Below are 19,362 nucleotides of genomic sequence, written 5' to 3'. Positions count from 1 at the left end.
TGCGAATGCGTGTTGAAAGAATAGATGGTAGAACCATAATGTAGGAATATGAACAGGTCGGGCACCAATTGTCACGTGATGAGACTCGTTAGCAATACACTAGCACCATAAGACTGTAAACATTATTTCGAAAGATCATCGTGCACAATTGGAACGTAAAGAGTCTCGCTATAAGCAATCCTTTTTTTATGGAAATGTGTGCGTGTGGGGGGGGGTCATGGGCGTAGCCAGGATTTTTTTCGGGTGGGGGAACCCCCCCCCCTCCCCGCAAAATAAGTATATGCGAGTGTGTGTAAACACACACACTTAATTAATCTTTATTACATTCTGACCCTACATTCTTTCGAAAGACGTTTAATGTTCCTGAAGTAAGTGGAAACATTTTTGTAGACTCCCCGCCGTTGCCAGCAAGGGGATCTGGAGGAGCGCTGTGAGCTCCCCAGCGCGAGGCGAAGCCCCGCCGCCAAGCACTATTTCAGGTATTGAAAGCCAACGAAATTTATATTCTGAGGTATCTAAAGTGCATTAGCCTGATATTAAAAAGTGTTATTTCAAAAACCTTATATGCTATTCTTAATGACTGAGACCCTCCCGCGTCGTTCTGTGCATTGGGCGACAAGCTGTTTCCACAAAAATATGTCATTAACAATGTCTGAAGCCATCAGACCTTCATGAAAGTGTGGCGCCAAGTTGTACTAGGATGTCCCTGTTTGTGCTTTCCTTGTAATCGCCTTCATGTCATCACAACTCTTATTATGCCTAACTCATTTAGTCGGAGAACATGTTCCGCAAACCTCATGCAACTCTCTGTCACAACCTTACTATCGCAGTTATCTATGTAGTTGTATAGTGGAATTATTTCTCAATTTAATAGCGCCGCTTTTATCAACTCTTGATGACGCAAATTTCAGTAGTTTTGTTTTGTGTAGTAGCTGCTCTCCCCTTGTTGCTTCGCCATAAATTTTTATGACGTAAATTGAAGACTGTCGTCTGGTGCATTTACGTCATTTTGCTAGACTGAAGCAACCTATATTTTGGTTAGCTCGTGATTTCTCCTTGGATCTGATATTGTATAGCCTTATCGTTGTCCTTGGTAAATATTCTTTAAGGATTATCTTTCATTTCGGGGAGGGGGGGGAGGGTTGAAACCTCAACCCCTCCTGGCTACGCCCATGGTAGGGGTCATATTTTAGTAGAAAAAGTGCAAAATTTGTGAAAAAAAAGTCACTTATATGTTATATGTGCTTTATATTACTTTCTTATATCAAGTCCTCCACTTCCCAATTTTGTCAAATGCAATTATTAGTAATAAATATAAATGGAGAATACCTAAAATGTTTATTTTCTGGCACGAACTTGTCACAAATATTTAAAGAATTCATTTGAAGTATAATTGGAAAAATGAAATGAGTTTTTGAGTCCAAATACTTCTCTTATAGTCGCAAGATGTTTTTCTTGTATTAACAACTCTGGGCCTATATACAGTAGCGTCACTAAGGTTTGTGTCACCAGGTGCCTCTTGGCCACGCATCAATTGCTTGGAGGGAACTTGAAATTGGTCTATCACTAGGCAACATTATGAAAAGCAAGGCTCAAGGTTTTAATAAGCAAGCGGGGAAAATGTGGAGGGATTATCATGCAGAATCTGGCACTCCCTGGGCATCACGAACGAGTCTCCATGCTGTCCGATCTTGGGCTATCTTCTCCCACATACTTTGGTCGATGCCCGAGGCTTTCATGTCTCGCTTGCAGACATCTCTGTAGGTTTGTCTTGGGCCTTGGGTCTGACTCCCTCTGCAAGCTCAGCTTGTAGGATGTCTTTAGGAATTCTCCCGTCGAGCATGCGAGAGACATGACCGAGCCAGCGTAGTCTTCTCTGTTGAAGGAGAGCTCAGATGCTGTGCATAATGGCCCGTTTCAAAACTTTCTGGTTATTTCACGATCCCTCCAGGAGATGGAAGCTATTTTATCTGTGTTTTTGACGCATGTAAGTTGCCCAGCTCTCACTGCCATAAATAAGTGAGCTCAGAACGCAGGCAATGTAGACCAGAATTTTTGTTGCCGTAGTCAATTTGGTATTTTCCCACACGCGCTTACCAACAATGATATTGATAATGACAACATGATGCTGAAAATTAAACAACAACAACAACAACAAAAAAACAACACTTTATTAATTATTAAATATCACCAATTTTAAAGTTAGGAAAATGCTATTTATAATTTTCAAAATCTTGGGATCAATTTTAATGTTAGCGTTTTTCACAAATATATTGAGCAGCCATAAAACACTCTAGGAAAAAAAAGGTGAAACGGTGTGACATCAAGCTGCACGTAATGCAGTCCGATATTGCTGTCATGTCTGTTGATGCTGACATACCTGTTGAAAATATCATATTTATACAATAAAACCTTTTAGCACAAATAAGTGTTATAAAATTTGTCACCCATTGCACTAATATTTATTAATATCAAATTATGAAAAAGATAAATAAAAATATTACATATGAAATGAATTTTTATAAGCTTTTTGACCAAGTTCTTTTATTTAACCAGCATTTTTTTTTATTTTGTTTCATTAGCATATCACCTATTTGGTAAATGATTTTCTATAATGTTTTAAGATAGTTTTTAATGAAATTCCAGCGGTCATCAACTGGTTGGTTAATGTCTTTTTTTCTGATAAGAATGTTTGTTGAAAGTTTAATGCAGCTTGGTGTAGTTCTGTTTGGTTGCAATTGTTGCAGAGCAAAATTTCTCTTTATGGTTTTATATTGGCTACTGCTTTTATCTGACTGTGTATTTTAAAGATGTCATGCTCTGATAGATTAGAGATAATATTATAATATACTTCTAATCAATCAAGGCCTGTTAGTCTAATAGTCTAAATAAGACTTTTTCAAAAATCAATATTGAATATAATTCTACTTATAGATCTACTTTTCAACTAGTGTAGATTTAGATGTAGTATAAAATCAAGACTAAGTTTAAGACTTTAGATTTTTAAAGAAGGGAAGCTGGTGTTGTTTTTTTTAAAAGAAAAATGCAAAAGGGGCGGTGGGCAAAAAAGGTTAAAGTGAAGACCACTTGTGTATATGTATCACATAAAAAATACCTGGAAAGTAGAACGTAAGATTTTTTACTTGTTTTCCATCGTCAATCCAGGTGAATGTAGGTTTATTAATTTTATCAAGACCAACCCATAAAAAAGTATCCTTAGCAAATTGCCGGAGTATTGTTAGTTCAGACTGTGTCTTAAATGTGCCCAATAGCGCACTCTGTTCTGAAATAATATATATATATATAGATAGATAGATAGATAGATAGATAGATAGATAGATAGATAGATAGATAGATAGATAGATAGATAGATAGATAGATAGATAGATAGATAGATAGATAGATAGATAGATAGATAGATAGATAGATAGATAGATAGATAGATAGATATAGATATATTTATATATTTATATATATATATATAGATATAGATATATATACAGTGCTTTTTTTTTGGTAAACAAAATACTGTGTCTTAAATGTGCCCAATAGCGCATTCTGTTCTGTAATAAGTAATATATATATATATATATATATATACTAGACATATGTTACCCGCGACCCGCGGGTCTTTATTTGCGCATTACTGTCGATATGGTCACTGAGAGTGTTTTGTAAACAATTAAACGAAATAATAATGTAATAAGTAAAGCGAATGTGTCAATGTAAAAATAGCTAATAGGCTTAAATCCATTTTTTTTAAAATTAAAACTTTTGCTTTTGAATAATCTAGTGGATAGGATTTAGATGTATGTTAAACGTAGCTAATGATCCTTTCACGTTATTTCTCTTTCGCTACGAAAATAAAATTAGGTTTGCGAAAATGGTTTACCCAAGGTCGATACATTCATATCTATTAAAAACGAAAAGAGCGATAGCTTTGTTAAATGAATGGGATTATAAAGTGAACAATTAAACGAAATAATTTTTAGTACGCGATTCATGAATGAATATAGATCTAGGCCTATCTCAACTCGGCTTCGCAGCTTTCGTAAACGAATGTAGCTTTAGAAAACCAAATTTGAATGTTTATTTGATCAAAATATGAAATGAATGGACTTTAATTAATATATGTATGTGTTAAAGTATAAAACTATCTGTTCGAAGAGAAGTTTTATCATCTTAGAGTTGAATTAGAGTTTTAGATCTAGGGATGGGATTATAAAGTAAACAATTAAACGAATTAATATTTAGTACGCGATTCATTACGGAATTGTCTAATGAAAGAATGTTCGTCAGGAAATCTGTAATCACAGATATAAGGAACTAATTAATGTAAAAAATGCTTTTGAAACACAAAATTGAAGGTTAATTTTATTATATAATGAAATCAATGGATCTTCTTTTGTCTTTTCATGTGTCAAAGTAAAAAACTATCTGCGCAAAGTGTATTTCTTAAAATTAGATCTAGGTCTAAATCCTTTCTATCTTTTCTAATGTCAACATTGTAGACATGGCCTAGATCCATAAAATACTATAGCTGTAATAGAGTCGGACAACTTTATTTTTTTTTGAGGGTCTTACATTTGTTTTAGGGCTACAATACATTCACTAAGGTCTAAGTTGGTACCCAAGGAACATTCCTGCCTAGTTTTATCAAGATTGGTCAAGCGGTTTTGATGTCTATAAGTAACATACATACATACATACATACATACATACATACATACCCCTCACATTCTACTTTATAATATATATATATATATATATATATATATATATATATATATATATATATATATATATATATATATTTATATCATGGGCGTAGCCAGGATTTTTTTTCGGGGGGGGGGATTTTTTTCTTATCCCCCCTGCCCCCCACCCTCACGCGAAAAAAAAATTATATGTATAATGTATGTATGTGTGTGTACATAATAATTATTAAATTCTGACCCTTCATTCTTGCGGAAGACGCTTATTGTGACATAGAATAGGTTCTTCCTGGAGTTAGTAGAAAAAAATGTAGACTCCTTGCGATTGCCTGCAAGGGGGTTTGGGGGAGCGCTAAGAGCTTTCCCAGCGCGGGGCGGAGCCCCTCGGCCAAGCACTATTTCTGGTATTGAAAGCCAAGAAAATGCATAATCTAAGGTATCTACAGTGCATTTCCTGCTATTAAAAAGTTTTATTTCAAAAACTTAATGTGCTATTCTTACTGACTTAGACCCTCCCACGTTATTCGGTGCATTCGTCAAGCTTTTTCCACAAAAATCTGTCACTGTTAATGTCTGAAGCCTCTTCCCACCTGCTCTGAGTACCTCTACAAATGTGTGGCGCCAAGTTGTACTAGGATATCATCGCAACTCTTATTATACGCATTTTTTTTTGTCGGAGAACATGTCACGCAAACATCATGCGTTCTGTCACAATCTTACTAAAGAATCGACTCCCAGTTCGGCATAGGATTTCTTTTATTTAGACCCGATCTCTATAACTGACTCTAAAATCTGTCTTAGCTTTGTTGAGCCACATTTAGTGTTTTTCAATTTTGGCACATGACTATTCACTGCACTGGTACAAATGTGTAACCTCTCTTGAATACGCTTTTGGAATTAAGTGACTGTAGTTTGCATTAGATTTTATATCGAAAAGATAAGTTTTATCGTCAAAATCATCTGTTGGGGGTTTTAAACTAAAAAATCTCTGGAGTTATTGTTTTTTTTAATTCAAACCCCATTTAGCTACGGTTATAGAATTTGGTAACTGTTGTTTGCTTTAGACTAATATTGAAGATAGATGTTTTCCACCTCAAAACTGTAGGGGGATTTTAAACTCAAAACCATCTGGAGGGATTTGAAAACGTTAAAAAAAAAAGAAGTCATCTCTAGTAGAGGAATTTAAACCCAAAAACCCTCAATTGGTTTGGCTACGCTCAAATAATTTTAGTGTGCAATTTTCTTTTTTATATTGAAGAGGTATTTTTTAGCATCAAACCCCTCTGAAGGGGGGTTTAAACTCAGAACCCCTTTTAGCTACGCTCATAGAGTTTAGAGTGTGTAATTTGTTGTTTTTTTATATTGACGAGGGGGTTTATCGTAAATTTTGTAGAGGGTTTTAAAATCGAAATCTTCTTTAACTGTGCTCTTGGAATTTGGGCATGACTTTTGCTTTTTTTTGTTGTTTTCCTTTATAGAAGAGAGGGGATTTAACTGCGAAAACCCCTGGTAGGGGGTCTAAATTCAAAACCCCTGGTAGCGGTTTTAAAATTCAAAACCCCCTGGTAGGGGGGTTTAAACACAAAACTTCCTGGTAGAGGGGTTTTAAATTTAAAAAACCCTTGTCTGTGCTGGAGCAAGTGATGGTTTACTATTAAAATCTCACCTAAAATAAACAAAATAAAAGCAAAAATTCAGTCACTAAATTCCGACCCCCCTTGCAGGGGGGATTTCATTTCAGGGGGGGGGGTCAATAGCAACGCCCATTTTATATATATATATATATATATATACAGATATATATATATATATATATATATATATATATATATATATATATATATATATATATATATATATATAGATATATAGATATATATATATATAGAGAGAGAGATAGATAGATAGATAGATAGATAGATAGATAGATAGATAGATAGATAGATAGATAGATAGATAGAGATAGATAGATAGATAGATAGATAGATAGATAGATAGATAGATAAATAGATAGATAGATAGATAGATAATTAGATTGATAGATAGATAGATAGATAGATAGATAGATAGATAGATAGATAGATATACAGTGCTTTTTTGTATAAAAGTTTTGTATAAAATAATAGGTGCCGGTACTCAGAGTCGGGATCTTTGTTTGAGTGTGATTACTGAATTATTATCAAGCATTTACGTATCTAGGTATTAAAGTAATTTGAATAAATTATTATTAATTTTTGTCCCATAGTTCAGCCCTACAGTCACACCATACACACCCATTTATGCATAAACTAATAAACGAGGTGTATGACGATTTAAATAAAATTATCAATTCAATATAATGATATTTCTACAATGAAAAATGATATATGATCAACAATAATGATATAGAAATATAAGTACATATTGTATGGTATTCAAAAGCAATACTTATAGTAAAAGTAATACATACTTAAGTATTTTAAAATAAACAAGAATAATTCACCTTAACATATAAGGTTCAGTAATATTGTCCACACAGTGACAATCTTTCAAGACAACAACTGGCAATACAAGTAGATTTGTCTTCCAGCTAAAGATACTGTCACCGACGATCCTCTAGTAAAAGTTCATAGTAGCATCAATAACTGACAACTTCACAACGCACCACCAGGTCTGAATATAACAATCCGCAATCTGGAACCTCAGACTCGAACCTCAGTCCCGAAACTTGAGACGAAAACCTCAGACGGAAAACCCGAGATGAAAACCTCAGTCCTGTAACCTAAAACTGAGATCTCACTCCTGAAACCTGAGACTGAAACTTGACACTAAAACTGAGACTGAGACCCTATAGAAAGATAAAGAACAGCTTCTTCTAATCTTCTAATCTAATTATAAAAAATAAGAATACAATCGAATCCAAATAGAAATTAACTATACAATATATAATAAAACTCACCCTAAACAGGGTTCAAGATAATCCTTAAAGAATATCTGCCAAGGACAACGATAAGGCTATCCAATATCAGATCCAAGGAGAAATTCAAGAGCTGACCGAAATATAGCTTGCTTCAGTCTATCAACATGGTGTGAAATGCACCAGACGAAATCTTCAATTTACGTCACAAAAAATTATGGCGAAGCAACAAAGGAAGAGCAGCTACTACACAAAACAAAATTACTGAAACTTGCGTCATCAAGAGTTGATGAATACGCCGCTATTAAATAGGGAAGTAATTCCACTATACAACTACATCATTGGTGGGCAACCTTTTTCTACCGAGGGCTGCATTAAAAAAATTGGGGAACTAGTTAACTAGTTGTTTTGTTCTTGCGACTGCTGTCAGTGAGTATCGACCTGTTCTAACACTTGATAATTTTGAAACAAACAAAAAAAAAGCGTGTTCACATATGAATTAGGTTACGAATAGTGTGAAAGCTTCGCAGCAAAGTTTTCTTAAGTACCGGTATGGGAATACAGTTTCTGGCACTCATGAAACTTCTGAAGAAGAACTCACTGGAATTTCTCTTTCAGGTCATAATTTTTTTAGAGGTATGTCTTCTGGAGCTGAATCAGCTTCTGCATTATATGATGAGCAAATGGTATTGAAAACTAGTTCCAAGTTCTTGACGTCTTAAAATTTGCGTTCAAATTCCACAATCAAGGAATCCAATTTAGTCTTGAACTTTCAACCATTTCACTAGAAATAGTTTCAGCTTTCAGCTAAGGAAAATGATTCAACCTGATTTCACTTGCTGGCTCGAGAAATGAAATAACTTTGTTTGAAAAGATTTAAGATGCACATACATTTCATTTGCAAAACAAAACATTGCAATGTCTCCAATGATAAACATGAAGTCTGTCTTTAACTCTTCATTAGAAATATTAGTAACAAGTCACAGTCAATGTCCTTCAATGAGCCTAACTATTTTTTCCTTGAGATTCCATATTCTTCTAGGCCAGCGGATACTACTGTGTAACCAAACATCGGAATGTTTTGTTCCAAGTCTTCAAGTACTTCTCGGAACTGCCAGTCATGGCCGCTAGATAATTGGGGGCCCTTGGGAAAGTGAATTTGTTGGCCTCAAATTAAATATTTAAAAAAAAACAGCGAAAAAGTACAATTATTCAATTTATTAAAAACCTATTTTACTTCAACAATAACATTAATGATAAGTTTCGCTATTTCTTCTCTAAAATTTATTTACGAACCAAAAAGTATGTAATGCAAGACCCCCACCAATTAGGGGCCCTAAGCAGTTTGTCTATGTCTAAGGATGTCTAAGGCTGGCCCTGTGCCAAAAAGATCGTTGAGATATCAATCCCAGCAATATATTTGCTATTCAATGCTTTATTTACTAAAAAGCACGGGATCTATTTGTTGTTACGCTTGCTATCTTGTACAAGGCGATCCAACACATTTAACATAGTATTTTACAAATAAATAATGGCTTGTGTTTGTCTTTGACTGAATGTTTCAAAATATTGCCATTAAGAATAATATATTTATTTACTTTAAACTTTTTAGAATGACGTTTAAAGACAATGTTTCTTTAGCCTCTTCATGATAAGTGATAAGAATCAAAGGTTTCAATGTTTCTAGATGTATAGATATTTACAATTATTCGTTTCAATGTATTTACATTTGTATATGTGTTATGTATGGGCACACCTGATTTCTTTAGGTGTCGGCGGGCCGCATAAAACACTCCGGCCCGCGGGTCGTAATTTGCCCACCCCTGAACTACATAGATAACTACGACACTCAGTAGTTGATTGCCTAACTTATACTACTAAAAATTAATAATATACGTTAAAACGCAAGGAAAGTAATATTTTTTTTCAAAAAGGTGCAGCTACGCCGTACCGGTGCGTACTGTCACAAAAAAACCTGTATATATATATACTAGCCATATGTTACCCGCGGCCCGCGGGTCTCTATTTTGCGTATCACTGCTGATGTAGTAACTGAAAGTGTTTAGCCTTGGTGAAAACTACAGGCGTGTAGGTGACAAAAAAGAAATAAAATATATTTTATAATCAAATTGAACGCGTGAATGTAATTGTTTATATAACATTGTTAGTTTAATTTTATGTAGCTCTAGATCTAGAATCTAAACAATTTGAATGACACATTAGTCTAGTCAATAAATAAAAAACTTTGAGCCTATTATAGTAAAAGACTATAAACACTGTGATGTGAGCTTGTGTCGACCTAGGTGTAGTGTAGCTATATTGTAAGAGGTCTAAGTGCACATAAGTAAATCTGAAAGAAAAAAGTAAATTGAAATGAAGACTTAAAATGAAACCGAATCGGTAACTGTAGGCTTAATTCCTTAAAAAAAACACATTGGAAAATAAATTGTATTAGGCTATGAAAGTAGTTTATTAGTTTAATAATACGCCTTTTTGTAAACTCAAATTTGAAGGTTAATTTTCATTAAATAATGAAATGAATAGACACTTATTTGTATGTTCATGTGCAAAATAACAAAATTATGTTTTCTTGAATGAGAGATAATTTAGATCTAGAGATTTTCTCCCTATGCGCTTGCGTGACCTCTACGTCTTGTCTCATCATTTAGACACAGCATGTAAACATGGCCTAGATTTATAAGATACTATACTTTCATAGAGTTGGTAATTTTTTTTTAGGGTCTTAAGTTTGTTTTAGGACTACAATACACACACCACGGTAAGTTAGTACACAAGGAACATTTCTAACAAGTTTTATCAAGATTGGTGAAACGGTCTTGATTTCTATGCGGGGACATACATACATACATACATGCATACATACATAATACAAATATACATGCATACATACATAGGTACACACATATATACATATATGCATATATATATATATATATATATATATATATATATATATATATATATATATATATATATATATATATATATATATATATATATATATATATATTTACAAACATACATTCATACTTTTATAAATACATACATACATACATACGTCTTAATTCCTACTTCATATTATAGATAATAGTGTATAGAAAATTTTGTAGAAAAAAATACTATATTAGATTTACAGAAAAAAACCTTGACAAGATTTTACAGCATCCAAATACAACAAATCTTTTCCCATCCAAATCATGCACTTTTCCGCATTTCTGTAACGTAGATAAGTATAATTTTTATTTTGTTTGCATTTGGTCTCCAATCGTGTCATTTGCCGTTTTTCTATCGAGTCAACGTTCCAGTCTGAAATAATACAAATAGGGATCAGTAAGTTTTAGGTAAATACCGAGGCCTTATAATCAATTTATAAAAAGCTGTTGTGGAATTTCCATATTGATGGAACTATTAATGAATCAAAGAAAGTAGGGCTTATTAAAAGAAATTCCTTGTCAAAGACTCATTTTCATGCTAAATGTACCCAAGTCCTGGATAATATCATAATGACACATACAACGATAAAATAAGATTCAGAATGCCACTTTACCGACATATAAACATCTTTAATTCCATTATTTTCACTCTCATACAGCAAAAATAGTTAGAGTCTCTACCCTTAGACTATATATCCAAAAAACCAACCGTCCTGCACTAGGAACAAAAAACACCCCTTATCATGAGTTACATTATGTTTTTCAAAACATCTCACCAAATAAAACACAACCCAAAACAATAACAGTTTTGAAACCAACAACCTGGATTGCCCCCCTTCTCCTCTACAGTAAACAGGAGACCCAGGCTGACCAGAACTCAGTCCTGACATTCCTATACATTTTCCTTATTGATTTTATTTTGGTTACTGCTTTTATTTGACTGTATTTTAACTATATTATCGTCAGATAGTCCAGGGATTATTTCATAATCTACTACTAAGCAATAACTGTTTGTTAGGAGCAGATCAGATGTGACGTTTATTTTAGCTTTTTTTTTATATAATTTGATCTGAATTAAAACTTTAAAATTTTACCTTTATTCTTTGTTTACTGTGAATGAATGAATAGCAATGTCTTCGATTCCGAAGAGTAAGGATAAAAGCAGTGTTTTACATGACTACGCAAAGCTAGTTGCAACCTAGAGTAAAGTGCGAAGTTCGAGCGCATTAAGTCCGCTGGCAGCAATTTTCAAGTTTGGATTTTTATAGCACCGTAACGGTCTGACCTATGAAAAAACTGATGGTATCTCTGAATTTCTCGTCCTTTTTTCTATGAAAATAGATTAGATTTAATGTATCACTAGGCTTAGTTAAAATTAAATACGAAATCAAAGAGGTGTAGAGTAAGTAACGCCAAGCGTACTTTTCCACGAGAGGATTTTTCCCCAGTTAGTAAGCTAGATCGGGTTGATGGAAGGTTCGAACAGATCAAAGAAAATATATCTAAAAACGTGTTTTAATATTTAATTTTCACTATAAAGTCATTTTCTTTTTACTCCAGCGCAAGAACACCATCTATTGCACCATTTCCTACCCTCCACAACTTCAAATAGTCTTTTTAAGCGGATGAGCAATCAGACTTAAAAATAGCTATAAGCCCATTACCCATTTCCTTCACTACCGGGTAGTAAAAAATAATAATTCCACACCTCCTAAGTTTGACCTCACCATGAACTTAGCCTTTACAAGGAAAAGGAAATAGTATGTGTCGGAAGTAAAGAAAAAAGGTGCATGCGCAGTAGCAATATAGTAGTAATTTGGTAAACATTCAAATAAAAAAGTTTTAGCAATAAAAAGTGAACTGTTCGAACCTCTTGACAAATCGGGGCTGCTTGAACTTCGCACTTTACATATTTTTTTACATTTCGTGCAGACAAAACCTCTGTACTTTGTTAAAATTGAAAACCCTATCGACAACGCAGCCAGATTTCTCTATAAAGCTTCTTGTCACACTCTGCAGACAAGGGTCAGGGAATTAAATAATAATTGGTGGCTTGAGCTGTCCGTAAACATGCAGAGACATGCTGATACTTTCTATGAGTCGCTCCAAAGTGTCCAACTTGCCAGACAACAGCACCGCTAATATCCTCCGATCGCTGGCAAATGTTCCAAAGAAAACTATGAGAGAGCAGCTTACGACCTGACTCACTGCTAATTGAGAAAGTTGAAACAGAAATTCATAAACTAACAACAAAGCACCTTGCTGCGATGGACTTCCGGTTGAAGTATTAAAAATTGGTGGTGCCCTAGCCGAGAGGCTAACAGTTGTTCGCTCTATGCTTGACGAAGTGCGTGGTCCCACCTAAACTTCGAGATTCCGTTTATGGGCAAAGGCAACATGTACACATCGCCCTACCCACGTCTTCCTCACCTGGGCCCCTGGGTCGAACGTTTGGCAACAGAGCGAGGTAGGAATGAAAGCTTTGCTAACACATTTTTGGAGGCCATTCCAGTAATACTCGCTCTCGTATTACAGAGATATCGCCGGATATCGGTCGAAAGATTTTAGGGCGATGGGCTGCCTTTCCTTGATTAGCAACTGGAATATCGTGGCCACTCTCAAAAGGCATTTTTGAATTGCGTCTAAGTTCGATTATTATTATTATATCTTTTATATAGCGCTACTTTCATGCTTATAGCATGATCAGAGCGCTTTTGGTCCAATCTCATTTGTGGACCGGTTGGGGGGAGGGGGTATCTAGGAGTTTGGTTTTCCGTGCTGCCTTTAGACGCTCAGTAAACACAACTCTGCCCGAGTCGGGTGTCGAATCTCGAGCCCCCTTCTAGGTAGCCAAGCCAAGCCAAGTTCAAGCACACTTGGCCTCTCGACAACGCTTCCCACCAGTAATTTGCGATTGAGCAATTCGCATAGTTTGTGTGTGTGTGTGTAAGGGGGGGGGGTCCCCATAGGGCCCATGTTTTTCAGCATTTCATTGCTCACTTTGTCCAGCCCATGAGCGTTGTGTTAACTGCTTTTCCTTAAAGAATTGGCCACTTCCGTCAAAGTAAAAGCGTAGTGAAAGTATTGGTTTCGGCCTCGCTGTTGGCTAAACCACGTTTTTCTTTTGCTATCCTGATGCTGTCTAGAGCCGTCGACATGTTCTTTTAATTGCAAGCTTTAGAGACACCAGAGAAAAAATGTTGTTTAATGCCTCCTCCCTTTTTCCATCTGTTATTAAAGGTCATTTTCAGTTTGTAGAGGTGCCCCACTCGGTTACATTGTCAAGAAGCCTCAACGTCTTGAACAGGTCAGCTAGATCTAAGCTCGCACTTGGTCAGCGATGGTTCAGCCACAGTCTCTCTCACTAGCGTAGTGAGTTAGTTGTATTCTATTCTCGTTTCTGCCGTTTTGTGCCTGGCGTGTCTCATTCGGGCAGCTTTTCTCTGTCAGAGGAGACGCGCTAACGTGGTTGACCAAAATGAACTGTACCTAAGCTTGCCATTGGCTCGCAGAATGACTTTTCGAGCGGCCGTCAAGATTGCTTTCACAAAGACGCTATATGTTAAAGTGTATATCAACTTCTCCCAGGAGCGTATCCGATACACTCTGGAAGACACGCCAATTTGTTTTCTAGTTTATTCACTTTCGTTTCCGAAATGTGTTTTTTTTTTTGCTTTTCTGAGAAAAATAGTGACCAGCAGTGGAAGGTGATAGCTTATGACATCCCCGAGCACGTCTTCTATACATTGCGCAGCGATTTCCACGGACACAAGACTCAGATCAAGTTTTAACTCCCCTCCGTGACCCGTGTGTATAAATGTTGTTGGAAAACGCAATCCTGAAGTAGAATCATGTTGGACCCTTCACATATTAGGAGCACATATTCTGAGCAGTTGGCGCCCATAGGGATCATTTGCAGAAGAACAGATTTCTATATCGAGCAGAAGTTCGTTCCTCGGAGGGTTGTAAACGTTTGTGCATATGAACTAATTTTAGTTGTATAACCATAAGCTATTGAGTTGCTCCATTTATTATTTTTACTTTTTTTTTTTAACCTTTAATCCTTAGCCAGCACAATAGGTACTGTCTAAGATAGAATTTACATTGCTTCAGACCACCAGTTTCAAACCCAGAGAAGTAAATGCATTTTCCGAAGGCCTCAATGAACTGCCACATTACCGTTCCCATTTTAACATTTATTTTGGTATTTCGTTTATCAAAAAAAAAAAAAAGAAAAAAGAAATATCAATAGGGTTTTGTTTATTGTAACAGTTTATCTCACTTTTTTTAAAGTAGCAAAAATGACAATGGATTTAGATTTATCTTTTTAATGCAGAAATTTGCAGATAGAATACTTTTTTAAACAAGTGTTACAAAGTGCCATTCCTTGCTCTCTCTCTCTCTCTCTCTCTCTTTCTCTCCCTCTCTTTTCTTTATCAAAAAAACAACAACAGATTCTAGATCTATCTTGTTAAAGCTATTAGGATTGTTTTTTTTTTATTTAGACTGCGTCTCAAAGGAAGCGGAAATAATGTAAATAATATTTAAAATAATTAGACTTAAGAGGAAATGAAGAATTTACATTAACGATTAGAATTTTAGTGCTTTTTTTTTTAGTAAGCTTTATATGTTGACTGCGGCCTTATGGGGAAATACAGAAAATAAATTACAAAGGTTTTGATGGAAAATTTGCGTTTTTTCGCGAATAGCAGTTGTCAGGTTGCGAATAGGCCTACGTCGGATCCGGTTTTAACAAGCGTCTAGGGGGGTAAAAGGAACATGTGTACGAAATTTTTGACGAATTCGTAAGACAATAAAATAGATTTCTTCATCAATGTTTGATTGAGTCAGTCAGCGGTATTTTACAAATAAGTTTGTAAGTTTAATCAGAATAATATATGGCTCCTTTTGTCTCGAAAGGCAATGGATGCGCCCAAGTGAGTCACTGGTTTTGGCTAAATCTTGAGACGGGGCAGAATCTGGTGTGGCTAATCAAGCCAATTCTAGAACGGCAGACTTTGCCACAATTCGTACATTTGTATGCCTCTGATTTAGGGCTAGCAGACAGGGCAGCTTTCTTTTTTTCCCTCTTGATTAAAGCCGCTTCAATTCTTTTGTTCTCAGCAAGTGTTGTCCCAGCACGCACAGTCTGTCTCCATGCACTCCGGTCTTTGGCTATGTTTTCCCACATACTTTCACTGATGCCTGAGGCTCTCATGTCTCGCTTGCAGACATCTCTATATGTTAGTCTTGGGCGGCCCTTGGGTCTGACTCCTTCCACAAGCTCAGCATATAAGATATCTTTCGGGATTCTACCATCTGGCATGCGGGTGACATGTCCGAGCCAGCGTAATCTCCTTTGTGTCAGGAGAGCATACATGCTGTTCATATTGGCCAATCTCAAAACTTCCTGATTGGAGACATGGTCCCTCCAAGAGATGCCCATTATGCGTCTCAGGCAGCGCAAGTGGAAACTATTCAATCTGTGCTCTTGGTACATGTATGTTGACCAGCTTTCACTGCCATAAAGGAGAGTGCTCACAACACAGGCGTTGTAGACTAGGATTTTGGTGGCTGTGGTCAATTTACCATTTTCCCAGACGCGCTTGGAGAGTTTTAGAATAATAAGTTACCAGTTAACAGAGAAAAATTGAGAAAGACTGTCTACGAGTATTTGCATAGTGCCCCAACGGTCCAATAAACTGAGGGACAGGTAAAGGTGAAAGGTAAATTAAGTCACCATATTAATGGAAGTGGGCGTGGTGGTTGAGGGTTCTCTTTGAAGACTGGGATTTTGAATATTAGGATTTTAAGGAAGTCCTTGTATCCAGCAAACTTTTTACGGGAACCTATTTTAAGTTGGGTAACATAAATTCTGTTGGTCGTTTCACTGGCTACATGAAACCATCGTTCACAATCTGCTATTGAAACAGATGACCTTTACATCATCAGAGATGGCAAGATAGGATAAGATTAAAGTGAAATTTTAATCAATTTATAACTTACATAACGCTATTAGAACAAAGAATGTTAGCGTTAAGGTGGTATAGGTCATGATGTAGAATTTCTGTAAAATAAAAATCAAATTAAAATATTGATAAAAAAAAACCAATTTAGTTTTAGGCTTAAGCTTTCTCTCAATATAGCAATGTTGAAATTTGAAGCCAATATACTGTGAAATCCATTTAATTGGAATACATAATAAAGGCCCTTTAAAAAAATTCTTATGCTAGGATTGTTCAAGCTTTCTCTCAATATAGCAATGTTTAAATTTGAAACCAATATTCTGTGAAATCCATTTAATCGGAATACATAACAAAGGCCCTTTTTAAAAAAAAAAACAATTCTTATACTAGGATTTTTCAAGCTTTCTCTCAATATAGCAATGTTGAAATTTGAAACCACTATACTGTGAAATCCATTTAATTGGAAGACATAACAAAGGCCCTTTAAAAAAAAACAATTTTTATGCTAGGATTGTTTTCTTCTTTTGTCATAAAAAAATGAAATGGGTTGCCTGAATTATTGAACACCAGTGACTGAAAGCCAGCGAAGTTCTTACTTGAGCTCCTTTGAGAAACATTTTTTGCAATGAAGAGAATGAGTGATGGGATAAAGACTTCCAATCTGGAGAGTTCCTTTTGTGTACCTTTAGTTCCACATAACGAGGCGATTAGAATAGAAAGTCTGTCTCCCCACAGTCTAGAAAAACCTCAGCTCACGTCGTGTCGTTTTACATTGCCTTTTTTTTTGCGTAAAATTATTTGCCTATTAATCCTACTGGCTTGGAAGAAAGCCTTTGAAGTGAAACTTCTCAAATAGTTACCTTCAGACATTCAATATTGCAGTTAGTATATCCGGTAAAGATTTAAGTACGAAACATCCCGACAAGCAAGATCACTAGGTTATAGAGCACTAGGTTATAGAGCACTAGGTTATAGAGTACAAGGTATTAGAGCACTAGGTTATAGAGCACTAGGTTATAGAGCACTAGGTTATAGAGTACAAGGTTATAGAGCACTAGGTTATAGAGCACTAGGTTATAGAGTACAAGGTTATAGAGCACTAGGTTATAGAGCACTAGGTTATAGAGCACTAGGTTATAGAGTACAAGGTTATAGAGTACAAGGTTATAGAGCACTTGGTTATAGAGCACTAGGTTATAGAGCACTAGGTTATAGAGCACTAGGTTATAGAGTACTAGGTTATAGAGCACTAGGTTATAGAGCACTAGGTTATAGAGTACTAGGCTATAGAGTACTAGGTTATAGAGCACTAGGTTATAGAGTACTAGGTTATAGAGTACTAGGTTATAGAGCACTAGGTTATAGAGCACTAGGTTATAGAGTACTAGGTTATAGAGTACTAGGTTATAGAGTACTAGGTTATAGAGCACTAGGTTATAGAGTACTAGGTTATAGAGCACTCGGTTATAGAGTACTAGGTTATAGAGCACTAGGTTATAGAGCACTAGGTTATAGAGCACTAGGTTATAGAGCACTAGGTTATAGAGTACTAGGTTATAGAGCACTAGGTTATAGAGCACTAGGTTATAGAGTACTAGGTTATAGAGTACTAGGTTATAGAGTACTAGGTTATAGAGCACTAGGTTATAGAGTACTAGGTTATAGAGTACTAGGTTATAGAGCACTAGGTTATAGGGCACAACATGCACGTTGTAGCAAATGGTGCATTATTTCCTAAGAGATTTAAAATATTGCGTTAGTATTCTAACATTAAGTAAGTGCCTCTCTAACTCAGACCCTCTTGCTGGCATCGGCGGGAAATCTACACATTTTCCACTATCTCCAGGAAGAACCTATTCTAAGGTACAATAATTGTCTTCCAAAGAATGAAGAGTCAGAATGTAATAAAGATTAATTAAACACACACACGCACTAAGATTTTTTTTCGGGGAGAAAGGAAGAAAAAATTCCCTCCAAACCCCTCCTTCCCCGGAAAAAAAATCCTGGCTACGCCCATGCTAAATATAGTCCATTCATTTCATATTTTATTCAAACTAATCTTCAAATTTTTGTTGCTAAAGAATTTTTGACAAAAATTTGTTCGCTATAGCTACGAAATGTGACTTTAGCCATGCTGATATACATTTAATTGTCCCATTCATGTGTCGCACGAAGCTAACATGCTCTATGTAAACACACTGTGATTGGACAGGCTAAATGAGGCTATTTGGGATATTTAATATACACACAATAATTAATAAGCTTCTGGAGCCATTGAATTCAGTCTTTAAATAGTAGATCTACATCTATCGTAATTTTATCTAGACTGTAAATCTTGGTCTAAATATATGTAGGCCTACAAGCAAATTAAAAAAAATGGATTAAGGTCGATTAGCTATTTTGATAGCTCCATTCATACTCTTTTTACACTCACGCATTCGCTTTACTTTTATATAACATTATTATTTTGTTTAGGCGTAATTATTTCCGAAACACCCTCAATGACTATATCAGTGATACGCAAATTAATCCCGCTGACCGCGGGTAATATATGGCTAGTATATATGTATTTATAAAAATCGTTCTTATTAGATTATTGGATAAGTATAAATATTACATTAAAAACATTTATTTGTAAATATTGAAAAATCTAAAATTTAATTTAAACGTATGCGAATAATAACTATTTGCTTACCAACTTGTTGATTGCATATCGACATAAAATAAACCGATTACATAGTGGTATTCATTATCACCTGTAGTCATTGGCTTATGAGGTTTATCAGAACAAATGTCAACTTTGTATAAGCTTAATATTTATTACTATAACA

At 35.3% G+C, this 19,362-nt stretch overlaps 1 protein-coding gene across 2 annotated transcripts; it reads right to left on the bottom strand.

Moving 5' to 3' along the window:
- Positions 1 to 2,213: 2,213 nt before the first annotated feature.
- Positions 2,214 to 19,362, bottom strand: LOC129928995 (uncharacterized). 2 transcript variants are annotated; one of them, XR_008780443.1, is made up of 5 exons: positions 19,227 to 19,362; positions 16,572 to 16,632; positions 10,767 to 10,938; positions 3,116 to 3,283; positions 2,214 to 2,380 (listed from the first exon to the last, which is right to left on the bottom strand). XR_008780443.1 is itself a non-coding variant. In XM_056045632.1 (5 exons), exons 2-5 carry the CDS (start codon positions 16,618 to 16,620, stop codon positions 2,253 to 2,255), a joined length of 507 nt encoding a protein of 168 aa, XP_055901607.1. In that variant the 5' UTR covers positions 16,621 to 16,632; positions 19,227 to 19,361; the 3' UTR covers positions 2,216 to 2,252. The 2 variants fall into 2 exon arrangements, 1 of the variants encoding a protein (XP_055901607.1); XM_056045632.1 differs by having other exon boundaries at positions 2,216 to 2,380; positions 10,777 to 10,938; positions 19,227 to 19,361.

The sequence above is a fragment of the Biomphalaria glabrata genome, chromosome 11 (assembly GCF_947242115.1).
Source record: "Biomphalaria glabrata chromosome 11, xgBioGlab47.1, whole genome shotgun sequence".
Taxonomy (NCBI): Eukaryota; Metazoa; Mollusca; class Gastropoda; family Planorbidae; genus Biomphalaria; species Biomphalaria glabrata.
This window is presented reverse-complemented; position numbering and strand designations above follow the sequence as displayed.

Bases quoted from the DNA above. Each gene is read 5' to 3' on its own strand.
- LOC129928995 (XM_056045632.1), bottom strand. From the start codon at position 16,620: ATGACCTATACCACCTTAACGCTAACATTCTTTGTTCTAATAGCGTTA. The intron at 10,939-16,571 runs GTAAGTTATAAA...GTATTATTTCAG, and splicing joins CTTTGTTCTAATAGCGTTAT to ACTGGAACGTTGACTCGATA. The intron at 2,381-3,115 runs GTATTTTTTATG...TATTTTCAACAG, and splicing joins TCTTACGTTCTACTTTCCAG to GTATGTCAGCATCAACAGAC.